Here is a 12254-nt window from a genome sequence, read left to right on the forward strand (position 1 = left end):
CGCTATAGCGAGCGATAATAAACTTGCGTTTATTAACAGAATAATGCATCTTTCGGAAGAACATTGTAGCCGGAACTACTTCTCTCTGTGTACGTCTATGAGTCCTGGGCTACTGCGCAGCGGCATCGATCCGAACCAGTGTAAAATAGTCCCAATGTAAACACTTATTATAGGAGTACCATAGCGGTTCAGGATAAGACAAAAACACGGATTAGAAAATGGATCCATGATGAACTCGCACATTATATAAATTTCGTACATTTTGAACAGAAAAAAGTTAAGGACTTTTATTTAATGCTCATTGCTCAAAATATGACGCGACCCCCCTGTTGGGAACCGATGGCCTAGTGCATCCCAAATTTTTCAACATTAACATTTTAATATAACATTATAGTCATTACGGCCTTTAATAAAAATGTTTTTTTGAGGAGGTGGGGTAGTGCACTATAGGCCCCTGTGGCGCGGTCGAACCTTTTGTCCTTAATGGCATTTTTTCCTTACATTACTTTTACTTTTATACTTTAAGCAGTTTTGAAACCAGAACTTTTACACTTTTACTGGACACTTACTTCAACTTCTACAGAACTCTTTTTAAACCCTAGTATCTGTCCTTCTACTTGAGTAATGAATGTGAATACTTCTGACACCTCTGCCAGTGTGTGATCGTCAGCACCCGTGCGCGACTCACCGGTGTGTGTTTTAGTGGACGCGGCGGGACGTCCCTCATCCGGACGGCCCGTCAGATCGTCCATCAGCTTTACAGGAGCCGGCTCCGCTAGCAGGACACAAACAGCTCCGTTACAATAATACACATTAATAGAGAAGCACAGATCCAGACATTTGGGTTATTATTATAAAAAATAAAAATAAATAAAATGATTCAAGTGAAATCCGGCATAAAAATGTGATAATGTGCAGCATAAATGATAGAAAGCCTGCAACCTTTTATATGTCTATTCTATGTCAACCTAATCAGGCTAATCATTAAAAAAAAAAAAAATTGGCAATACCAAAAATGTGACTGAGTAAGTGTGTATGTGTGTGTGTGAGAGAGAGATAGAGAAAGAGTGTGTGTGTGAGAGTGTGAGTAAGTGAGAGTGTGCGTCTATGAGAGTGTGTATGAATGTGTGTCTGTAAGACTGTGTGTCTGTATACGAGAGTGAGTGTATGAGTGTGTGTGTGTCTGTAAGAGTGTGTGTGTCTGTATACGAGAGTGAGTGTATGAGTGTGTGTTTGTGAGAGTGAGTGAATGAGTGTGTGTGAGTGTGAGAGTGTGTAAGAGTATGAGTGTCTGTATGTGAGAGTGAGTGTGTGTTTGTGAGAGTGTGTCTGTGTGAGTGAGTGAGTAAGTGTGTGTCTGTGAGAGTGTGTGTGTGTGTGTGTGTGTGTGTGAGTGAGTGTGTGTCTGTGAGAGTGTGTGTCTGTGAGAGTGTGTGTCTGTATACGAGAGTGAGTGTATGAGTGTGTGTTTGTGAGAGTGTGAGTGAGTGTGTGTCTGTAAGAGTGTGTGTGTCTGTATACGAGAGTGAGTGTATGAGTGTGTGTTTGTGAGAGTGAGTGAATGAGTGTGTGTCTGTAAGAGTGTGTGTGTCTGTATACGAGAGTGAGTGTATGAGTGTGTGTTTGTGAGAGTGAGTGAATGAGTGTGTGTGAGTGTGAGAGTGTGTAAGAGTATGAGTGTCTGTATGTGAGAGTGAGTGTGTGTTTGTGAGAGTGTGTCTGTGTGAGTGAGTGAGTAAGTGTGTGTCTGTGAGAGTGTGTGTGTGTGTGTGTGTGTGTGTGTGTGTGTGTGTGTGTGTGTGTGTGTGTGTGTGTGTGTGTGTGTGTGTGTGTGTGTGAGTGAGTGTGTGTCAGTGAGAGTGTGTGTCTGTATACGAGTGTGTTTGTGAGAGTGTGAGTGTCTGTATATGAGAGTGAGTGTGTGTTTGTGAGAGTGTGTGTGTGTGTGTGTCTGTGAAAGTGACACTGTGTGTGTGTGTGTGTGTGTGTGTCTGTGAAAGTGACACTGTGTGTGTGTGTGTGTGTGTGTGTGTCTGTGAAATTGACACTGTGTGTGTGTGTGTGTGTGTGTGTGTGTCCAGCAGAATAAAGAAATTCAGGTTTGGAACAACTTGAGAGTGAGTAAATCATGACAGAATTTTTATTTTTGGCTAAACTATCCCTTTAATGTCCGATGTTATACACCTGTACATGTACATTAACAATAAAATGGTAAAATAAGCCATCACATTTTTTTTAATGAACTTTGGGACAGATCCAAATGTGTCTGTGAAACCAGTTTGAAGCCCTGGTATAATCTGTGTTCTAATCACACTAATGCTGATGCAATCACTGATATATACTGAGCATCTCCAGTACGAATGAAACACTGATATAGTGACAGCCTCACCTTCATGCTTGGGTTGAGGAGAGCTCTCATCTGATGGGGTCTGGAGCAATATCATCAAAAACATACTGTTAAACATGACTTATACTCCATCAAATATCAACACAGACGGGTTCTAGCTTACAAAACCCTGCTGTTGTAATCCATAACAACAGATAAACTCAGGTTTAAAGTATCAAATAAATATGGAGTGACACTGCGACTATATATAAATGTTTTGTTTGCAATGAACTGATAATCAGAGGTCATAAACTTCACATGCATGATATTTTAGCAGCACCAATCATCTAACACCGTTTATGTAAACAACAGTTGACAGGATCAATGCAGATGTGCAATTAATCCCAGAATGTGTGCACGTTACAGTGATGAACTAACGTTACACACTAACGTTAGATGCTGCAACAGGAGCGGCATGTGAAAACCATTGAATGAAAGCGTAGTTATATATATATATATCCTCCATTAGCGAATACACATTCATAACACAACCTTAATTATGCAGATGCACGACTGTAATTACGCATGCACATGTAAATGTGTGTTTTATTGTGTGTTGTGTTTCTCACCTCGAGCGCGCGCTCAGCTGCCGACATGTTGCCGGATGAGCTTCAGGGGAACCGCAGCGCGCGCACCCGCCAATTTTGCTAACATAAAAGTCTGCTTCATTCATTCAGATACTACTTTTTATGTATACAATCATTTATATAAGACATTGCGTATTGTTGGTCGTTTCTAAAGTGTTATCACAAAATGTTTCCTCAAGTCAGAAGTTCGACCTCGTTTAAATAAAAATAATTTATTCGCGTGACAGTTTTACACACAAACGCGCGTTTAAAACGTCAAAAAAGAAAAGAAAAAAAAGAACCAATCTAGCTTTAATATTTAATTATTTTTCAGCGACTTTTATTTTATAATATTCGGGAGCGGAAGTGCCGAGTCGGACTGTGTTGGGTGTGTGACGCCTAACCGAAACTTCCTGGTTGTCGCGCCTCACCTGACGAAACTGGAGCAATAATTTACAATAAAACATAATTGTTCTGCTCATATACACAACACATTAACATTACATCACTACATCAAATCATCTGTGTATAAGCGGAGAGAGAACTCATCATTTAAAGCTCAGTCACGCGCTGCTGGAGGAGCCACAGAAGAACACGGTGAGGTTTTGTATTTGTAATTTTTTTTAAACTGGCTAAACATTTTATCCATAAATGTAGATTTTTCAGGTCTCCCCTCGGTTTGTAGTTTCAAGAATAAGTTGGTACGATATCTAACTGCCCTGTCAAATATTAAGAATAAAAAAGCAGGGATTTTGTTGGATTTAGGTTATAAATATAATTTATTATAATCATGTATATTATTATGGTTATTTTTTGTTTTTTGGAATGTTTTTATTTATTCTTTTAAACCTGTATGGATATATTGTACATTTAATTTAATTTATTTAGGGTTTATATATACACTGTAAAAAAAAAATTACATCCCCAAGTAAAAATTTTCTAGTGACTGGTCACATCTAAATTTTTCAATTAGTCTGACATATTATTTCTCATTGAGCCAATGTTAACAGAGTATTGCAACAATAATTACATTTATTTTACAGAATTTCACTTGGGCCAATTTAAAAATTTTGATGTGACGAGTCACTAGAATATTTTGACTTGGAGAGGTTACATTTTTTTTACAGTGTATATATATATATATACGAAATACTGTAATGTGTTTGAAAGCTGATCGCAGAAGGTCATGTGTTGGATCTTCAGGGAAAGCATAAACTGATCAAATGTACATCTTAAAGGGATAGTTCACCCAAAAAATGTAATTAGCCCCTGATTTACTCACCCTCAAGTCATCCTAGGTGTATATGACATTCTTCTTTCAGACGAACACAGGAGTTATATTAAAAAATGTCCTGGCTCTACAGAGCTTTATAATGGCAGTGAATGGCTGTTTCTGTTTTGAAGTCCATAAAAGTGCATCTGTCCATCATAAAAGTGCATCTCCATCATAAAAGTGCATCCATCCATCATAAAAGTGCATCCATCCATCATAAAAGTGCATCCATCCATCATAAAAGTGCATCTGTCCATCATAAAAGTGCATCCATCCATCATAGTGCCCCTAGCACTCCCATTCAAAAGGCATTTTGACTGAAAACGAAAATACAGTCAATCTTAAAAGTTCCGTTTCCATTTTAATTATGCTTTTACACGAATGTTTGACTCGGGTAGATTAACAAAAAGAGCCTTGGTTAAATTTTTGGCGACAGTTACCCTTTTATGATGGATAGATTAACTTTATGATGGATGGATGCACTTTTATGATGGATAGATGCACTTTTATGATGGATAGATGCACTTTTATGATGGATAGATGCACTTTTATGATGGATAGATGCACTTTTATGATGGATAGATGCACTTTTATGATGGAGATGCACTTTTATGATGGATAGATGCACTTTTATGATGGATAGATGCACTTTTATGATGGATAGTTGCACTTTTATGATGGATAGATGCACTTTTATGATGGATAGATGCACTTTTATGATGGATAGATGCACTTTTATGATGGATAGATGCACTTTTATGATGGATAGTTGCACTTTTATGATGGATAGATGCACTTTTATGATGGATAGATGCACTTTTATGATGGATGGATGCACTTTTATGATGGATATTTGCACTTTTATGATGGATAGATGCACTTTTATGATGGATAGATGCACTTTTATGATGGATAGATGCACTTTTATGATGGATAGATGCACTTTTATGATGGAGATGCACTTTTATGATGGATAGATGCACTTTTATGATGGATAGATGCACTTTTATGATGGATAGTTGCACTTTTATGATGGATAGATGCACTTTTATGATGGATAGATGCACTTTTATGATGGATAGATGCACTTTTATGATGGATAGATGCACTTTTATGATGGATAGTTGCACTTTTATGATGGATAGATACACTTTTATGATGGATAGATGCACTTTTATGATGGATAGATGCACTTTTATGATGGATAGATGCACTTTTATGGACTTCAGAACAGAAACAGTCATTCACTGCCATTATAAAGCTTGGAAGAGCCAGGACATTTTTCAATATAACTCTGTGTTCGTCTGAAAGAAGAATGTCATACACCTAGGATGACTTCAGGGTGAGTAAATCATGGGCTAATTAAAATTTTTAGGTGAACTATCCCTTTAAATGCAATGCGAGTCATTTTGGGCATGCCATGACGGTCTGATGTGTGACCCTGCGTTTGTGTCTCTGTCTCTGGAGGAGGATGTGGGAGCTTCCCGTTGGGAAGGATGAAGAGTTCCCCAGCTAACCGCAGTCGGGACATCGAGCGCCAGGCCGGGTATCTGCGCCCGGAGCACTGCACCCCCCCTCCTCCGCGCTCACACTCCCCCCACGACATGTGGTTCATCCGCGACGGCTGCGGCATCGTGTGCGGCGTGATCACGTGGATGCTGGTGTTCTACGCCGAGTTCGTGGTCGTCTTCGTGATGCTGCTGCCGGCGAAGAGCGTGGTGTACAGCATCTTCAACGGCGCCGTGTTTAACGGGCTCGCCTTCCTCGCGCTGGCGTCACACTTCAGAGCCATGTGCACTGACCCGGTGAGTGACACACACACACACACACACACACACACACACACACACACACACACACACACACACATCAGGAACGATAACTACAACCAGACGTGACCCTGGAACACACACCAGTCTGGAGCCGCACGGGTATATCTGTGGCAATAGCAACTATACATTGTATGGGTCAAAATTATACATTTTTCTTTTATGCCAAAAATCATGAGGATATTAAGATCATGTTCCATGAAGATATTTAGTAAATGTCCTACCGTAAATATATAAAACATGTATTTTTGTGAGTGAATGCAGCACAATCGTGAACATAAATGCACAACTTTAAAGGAGATTTTCTCAATGTTTAAATTTTTTTGCTCCTCATATTCCAGATTTTCAATAGTTGTGTCTCGACCAAATATTGTCCTATCCTAACAAACCACACATCAATGGAAAGTTAATAAATTCAGCTTCTCAAAACATTTACCATGTGACTGGTTTTGTGGTCCAGGGTCACATATGTGATATATATGTGTGATATTTTTTTTGTTTGTGTTATTTATATACCTGTGTAGTATGTATTCTTATTTTGAAGTAGCTTTTATTTGTATTATTTTCACCTTTCATTTTTAGTTTTAGTGAAGTTATGTGCTTTTGTAATTTTTATTATAAATAGTTAGTTAATTATATAATTAATAATTTTAGTCAATTTCCTATAACAATAATATTAATTACTAAATAAAAAATTGCAGTAGAAAAATATTTAATTTTATTGTAAAATAAAAATGCATTTCAGTAAATAATATAATACAAATATTTGTATTTTACAGTACAACTGTAAAATTGCAATACTAATGTTAATAATGTGATCTATCAGCGGATGATGGATGGTATCTGGGGTTTTGACTCGTTCCTCTTCCTCTGGTTTCAGGGAGCCGTTCCAAAGGGAAACGCCACTAAAGAGTTCATCGAGAGCCTGCAGCTCAAGCCGGGACAGGTGGTGTATAAGTGTCCTAAATGCTGCAGCATCAAACCTGATAGAGCACATCACTGCAGGTAACACACACACTCGCACTCGTATACACACACTCTCACTCACACACACTTTCACACACACACACACACACACACACTCACACACGTATACACACTCTCACTCACACACACTTTCACACACACAAACACACACTCACATAAACGCATACACTCACACAAACACCCACTAGCATGCACTCGTACATTTAAACACACACACACTCAAACTCACTCTCTCTCTCTCTCTCTCTCTCTCTCTCTCTCTCTCTCTCTCATACTCACACACTCTCAGACACTCACACACTCTCTCACACACACTCTAGCACTCTTTCTTTCTCTCACTCACTCTCTCTCTCTTTTACACACACACACACTCTCTCTTACACACACACACACACACACACTCTCTATTACACACACACACTCTCACTCACTCACTCTCTCTCTCTCTCTCTCACACACACACTCACTCTCTCTCACACACACACACACACACACTTTAGCACTCTTTCTTTCTCTCACTCACTCTCACACACATACACACACACACTTTCACTCACTCATACACACACACTCTCTCACACACACTCTAGCACTCTTTCACTCACTTACACACACACACACTCTCACAGACACACACACACACTCTCACTCACTCACTCACTCTCTCTCTCTCACACACACACACACACACACACTCTCTCACTCACACACACACACACACACTCTCACTCACTCACTCTCTCTCTCTCTCTCTCTCTCTCTCACACACACACACACTCACACACACACACTCACTCACTCACTCACTCACTCTCTCACACACACACACACACACACACTCTAGCACTCTTTCTCTCCCTCCCTCACTCACTCACTCACTCACACACACACTTTCACTCACTCATACACACGCGCACACACACACACACACACACACACACACACACACACACACACACTCTCTCACACACAGACACACACTCTAGCACTCTTTCACTCACTCACTCACTTACACACACACACACACTCTCTCACACACTGGCACACACACACTCAAACACTCTCTCACTCTCTCTCTCTCTCACTCACTCACACACACACACACACACACACACACACACACACACAGACACACACACTGAGAGCATCAATAACTAAATGGTCACTGCTGGTGCAAGAAACCACGACTGTGACCTTAGATTCAGAGAGAGTTTCCTGAAAGTGTGTGTGTGTTTGCTCCGTCTAGTGTGTGTAAACGCTGCATCAAGAAGATGGACCATCACTGCCCCTGGGTCAACAACTGTGTGGGAGAGAACAACCAAAAATACTTTGTGCTTTTCACCGTGAGTTTCATCACAACTACTCACAAAATACACTATTATACAAGATTTTACTGGGTTTTGTGCCATGGTTGTCACAGTACAAACATTTCACAAGTCTGAATACTATAAAAATAAAATTCTAAATATGAATAAAAACTATGATAGCATATAAATAATATGTACTGTTCTCTCTCTCGTCTCCAGATGTACATTGCTCTGATTTCCCTTCATGCTCTCATGATGGTAGCGTTACATTTTGTCTTCTGTTTTGAAGAAGACTGGACAAGTAAGTGTTTGTTTCTGCATCATGGCCTGAGTTTTTATTTTTCCCTCAGAGTGCTGCTCAATGATTGGCTGTTTGTGTTGTAACGGAGCTCTCTGATTGGTCCATGAGTTTAGAGCTTCCTGCATTGATCGTTCCTGTTTCCTGTCCTCAGAGTGCAGTTCCTTCTCTCCTCCGGCGACCGTGATCCTCCTCATCCTCCTGTGCTTCGAGGGTCTGCTCTTCCTCATCTTCACCTCTGTGATGTTCGGGACGCAGGTGCACTCCATCTGCAACGACGAGACCGTAAGTGACGCTTATGGTTATTATTATTAATATTTTGCTTCTTTAATTCCCTTTCATGTAGTGTGTAATAAACCTGTTTGTGAATGTAAAAGCTCTGCAAAGTTTTAAAGATCAAAGTGCGCAATATTGTCTCTCAAAAGAAAGTAGCGATTCTGAACTGCTTGAAACGAGTCGTCAATAAATTCAGTCTCACTTCCTGTTGCATACCTATGTAACAATGTAATAGATTTGCATAATGTGCGCCTATGGTTTTCATTGGCTACCGGCGAACAGCGTCTCTTAGCCCCGCCCTCAAACACTGTAGTTGTAGCTGAACCTGTGTAGGTTTGTAACTAATTTGCATAATGGTCTTGATTGGCTGAACAGCGTCTCTTAGCCCCGCCCTCAAACACTATAGTTGTAGCTGAACCTGTGTAGGTTTGTAACTAATTTGCATAATGGTCTTGATTGGCTGAACAGCGTCTCTTAGCCCTGCCCTCGGCTTGTAACTAATTTGCATAATGGTCTTGATTGGCTGAACAGCGTCTCTTAGCCCCGCCCTCAAACACTAGTGTATCTGAGACTGGGAGAGTTTGGTTCGTGTTGTTCATGTCGAGAAGACGCTGTTTTCTGCTGACAAAGCAAATCCACTTTGATGAGATTGATACTGTAAAACCCACGCCATCGTCACTGTTCATATCACTGTGAATCCAGAGCTGAGATTCAGATATGATAATGAGCATTTGGTTTCTGTCCAATCAGAGCAGTTCCCAGAAAGGTGGGGTATAGAGAGTGAATCCTTGTTCGAAGCGTTTCAGAAACTGAGAAAAGAGCCGAAAGTGAATATTATGAGAAAATGTAATAATTGTTTTTGACCTTGGGTGCATGTAAACCTGACCAAGACATTCAAATTAAAATGGAAAAAATTAAAATATGAATAAATCTATAATAGTATATCAATGATACTAAAATAAGAAAGAAAATAATGTCTCATGAATCTAATTTAGTGACATTTAAATAGTAATTTTAGTATCAGTGACATACTATTATAGTATTTGAATGTTTTCATTTTAATTAAATTTTAGTCATTTTGTTGTGTTTTTTTATTTATTCTTAGTGTTGTTGTTTTTTTTATTCGTTTTTTATTTCAGTTTGACTTACTTAGTGCATCAAGTGAAGCTAAATGAAAATGAGAAATGTTTATTTAGGTTTTAATTTATTTAAAGTAACAAAAATCATCTTATTTAAAATAACCCTGAACTTCTTTTTAACCCATTGAATGATGTGGCCAAACATCTCTTGCTTTTCCCATCTTCCACTTTTCGAGATCCACAAATCTCATTGTATTCATTTGATAATAGATATCAGTGCATGATATGAGAAGAAGGGCTTGTCTCCTTTGTTCCCTGTGGACAGCGTTTAGATGGATTAGATTAAACCTGAACACTGAAACTTGTTCTCTGGTGCGCAGGGAATCGAGCAGCTGAAGAAAGAGGAGCGCAGATGGGCCAAAAGGTCCAAGTGGATGAACATGAAGGTGGTGTTCGGTCACCCGTTCTCTCTCTCCTGGCTCAGTCCGTTCGCCCGGCCGGATCACGGCAAGGCCAATCTCTACCAGTACGTGGTCTGAGACGCCGACCGCTCTACACACAACCATCTCGCAGCTCCTGAACTCCTAAGATCTCACTGCTCTAGTGTCGTCCTCACGCTCATCGCCCCTCGGGAGTCCCACACTGTGATCATGAGATCCTGCAGCCGGTAGACGTGTTAAAGCGGAGGAGGTTTTAGAGGCCTTGACCATGACACTTACTGACCATCACCAGCCGCGGCACACACTGAAGTGTTTCTCGTCCATCTCCCGGTTTGATTGACAGATGCCTTTATATGCGCTGGGTGATTTAGAAATGCCTTTTGTTTTAGAGACCGTCCGCTCACGTTGTTCTCGAGCCTTGAGGAATCTGTTGTTGCCAAATTTGATTTCGTAATGAAAAAATACGAAGAATCTCCTGAAGTTTTATTCCTTTCCTGATTAATACGCATTCATCTTTTGCATAACACTAATGAAAGCACGTCCGGGTCATATTCCTCTTAGCAAAATCATCTTAATTTTCTTATTTTTTTGCATTGTGACTATTTTCATGATAATGGGCTTTATGCACAGCTGCACTACTTCCTGAACTTTAGCCAGCTCCTTTGTTTCCTGTCTGCCATTATTGGACAAACTGATTACTCCGGGTGTGTCTGATTATTGTTGTTGGTCAGGCACACCTGGATTAATCAGTTTGTCCCAATAATGGCAGACAGGAAACGAAGGAGCTGGCTAAAGTTCAGGAAGTAGTGCAGCTGTGCATAAAGCCCATTAAATGCATTTAACCCTTAGATTTACATTATTATTCTCATTCTCAGTGGTGATTCTCCTTACTGTAATAGTCATTTTTACTGAAGTACATTAAAAAAAATACATGCAATAAATGCTTAAATTATATATATATACATTTATAATAAAAAAAAAATACATATTTACATTTTTTATTAATCTTGGAAATGATGTCAGTTCATCTTGCCTGATTCTTGATGCTAAGCATTTTTTCTGTTGATTTTGGGGTGAAATATGACAGATTGGTGGGGTTAGTGTAACCTCCTCATGAACGCAGTCGCTCGTAGGAATAGCCGTGCGACGATAACACACTGACGGTCAGCAATACTTCTCTGGGTGGACGCTGTCTTCAGTGCTCCTGGATTGCCTACAGTGCGGTGTCCTACAGTGTGTGAGCGTGAGCGTGATCTTCCTGAAGCCGGACGGCTGCTGTCTTTGTCCCTCAGGTTCACATGATGAAATCAATCCAGTTTCTCTTCCAAATCCAGCTCAGACCATCAGACCTTCATCTTCCGCAGCCTCGGACGCTCGTACACTAGAGACTGACCGTCCCTGAGATGTTTTCAGGGCTTTTTCTTTACGGTTTGAATGCGCTGGAAAGGTTTACGACTGAAGGTTCAGTGCATTGAGGTGATCAGTGTTTCCCGGGAGTAACGCTTCCTACGGGTCTTCATTAGCGTTCAGTCTTCATAATCACTGCTGTTCAACGATCGACATTTCTATTTTTTATTTTCTTTGCACAATTTTTTGCCTGTCTTTTCTTTTTCTTTTGCATGTATTTTAAATGTATCAATATCTTAATGCAGTTTTGGGTGTTTCGGTTTGCTTTCACTTTTGAAAGTCAGTTCAATAAATTTCTCTTTCTGTTGTTTTTCATTTGCTGTGTTCTTCCTCTGTCGTCTTTTGATGATTTCTGAGCAGGTAACGCATTACAAGTATGTGCATTAAAGGTTGGGTAGGTAAGAAT

The 12254-nt window shown here is 39.9% G+C and overlaps 2 protein-coding genes across 3 annotated transcripts in view; one reads left to right on the top strand and one right to left on the bottom strand.

The window, feature by feature from the left end:
* The window catches only part of ehmt2 (euchromatic histone-lysine N-methyltransferase 2), a 37505-nt gene extending 34252 nt beyond the window's left edge, over positions 1-3253 (bottom strand). Inside the window, exons 1-3 of one of the 2 annotated variants that reach the window (XM_079591820.1) lie at positions 2956-3048; positions 2390-2429; positions 689-775 (exon numbers count right to left, since the gene is read on the bottom strand). In XM_079591820.1, the coding sequence (XP_079447946.1) occupies positions 689-775; positions 2390-2429; positions 2956-2982 (154 nt within the window). In that variant the 5' untranslated portion in view covers positions 2983-3048. Of the gene's footprint in view, positions 1-688; positions 776-2389; positions 2430-2955 lie in introns of both variants that reach the window. The other variant, XM_079591821.1, reaches the window with a different exon arrangement.
* A 162-nt stretch (positions 3254-3415) lies between these two features.
* zdhhc3b (zDHHC palmitoyltransferase 3b) lies at positions 3416-12254 on the top strand. Its single transcript, XM_079591849.1, has 7 exons — positions 3416-3549; positions 5693-6030; positions 6935-7059; positions 8288-8384; positions 8568-8649; positions 8801-8931; positions 10382-12254. The coding sequence occupies exons 2-7, from the start codon at positions 5722-5724 to the stop codon at positions 10538-10540; spliced, it is 903 nt and encodes a 300-aa protein (XP_079447975.1). The 5' UTR covers positions 3416-3549; positions 5693-5721; the 3' UTR covers positions 10541-12254.

The sequence above is a fragment of the Phoxinus phoxinus genome (assembly GCF_949152265.1).
Source record: "Phoxinus phoxinus genome assembly, chromosome: 19".
Classification (NCBI taxonomy): domain Eukaryota; kingdom Metazoa; phylum Chordata; class Actinopteri; order Cypriniformes; family Leuciscidae; genus Phoxinus; species Phoxinus phoxinus.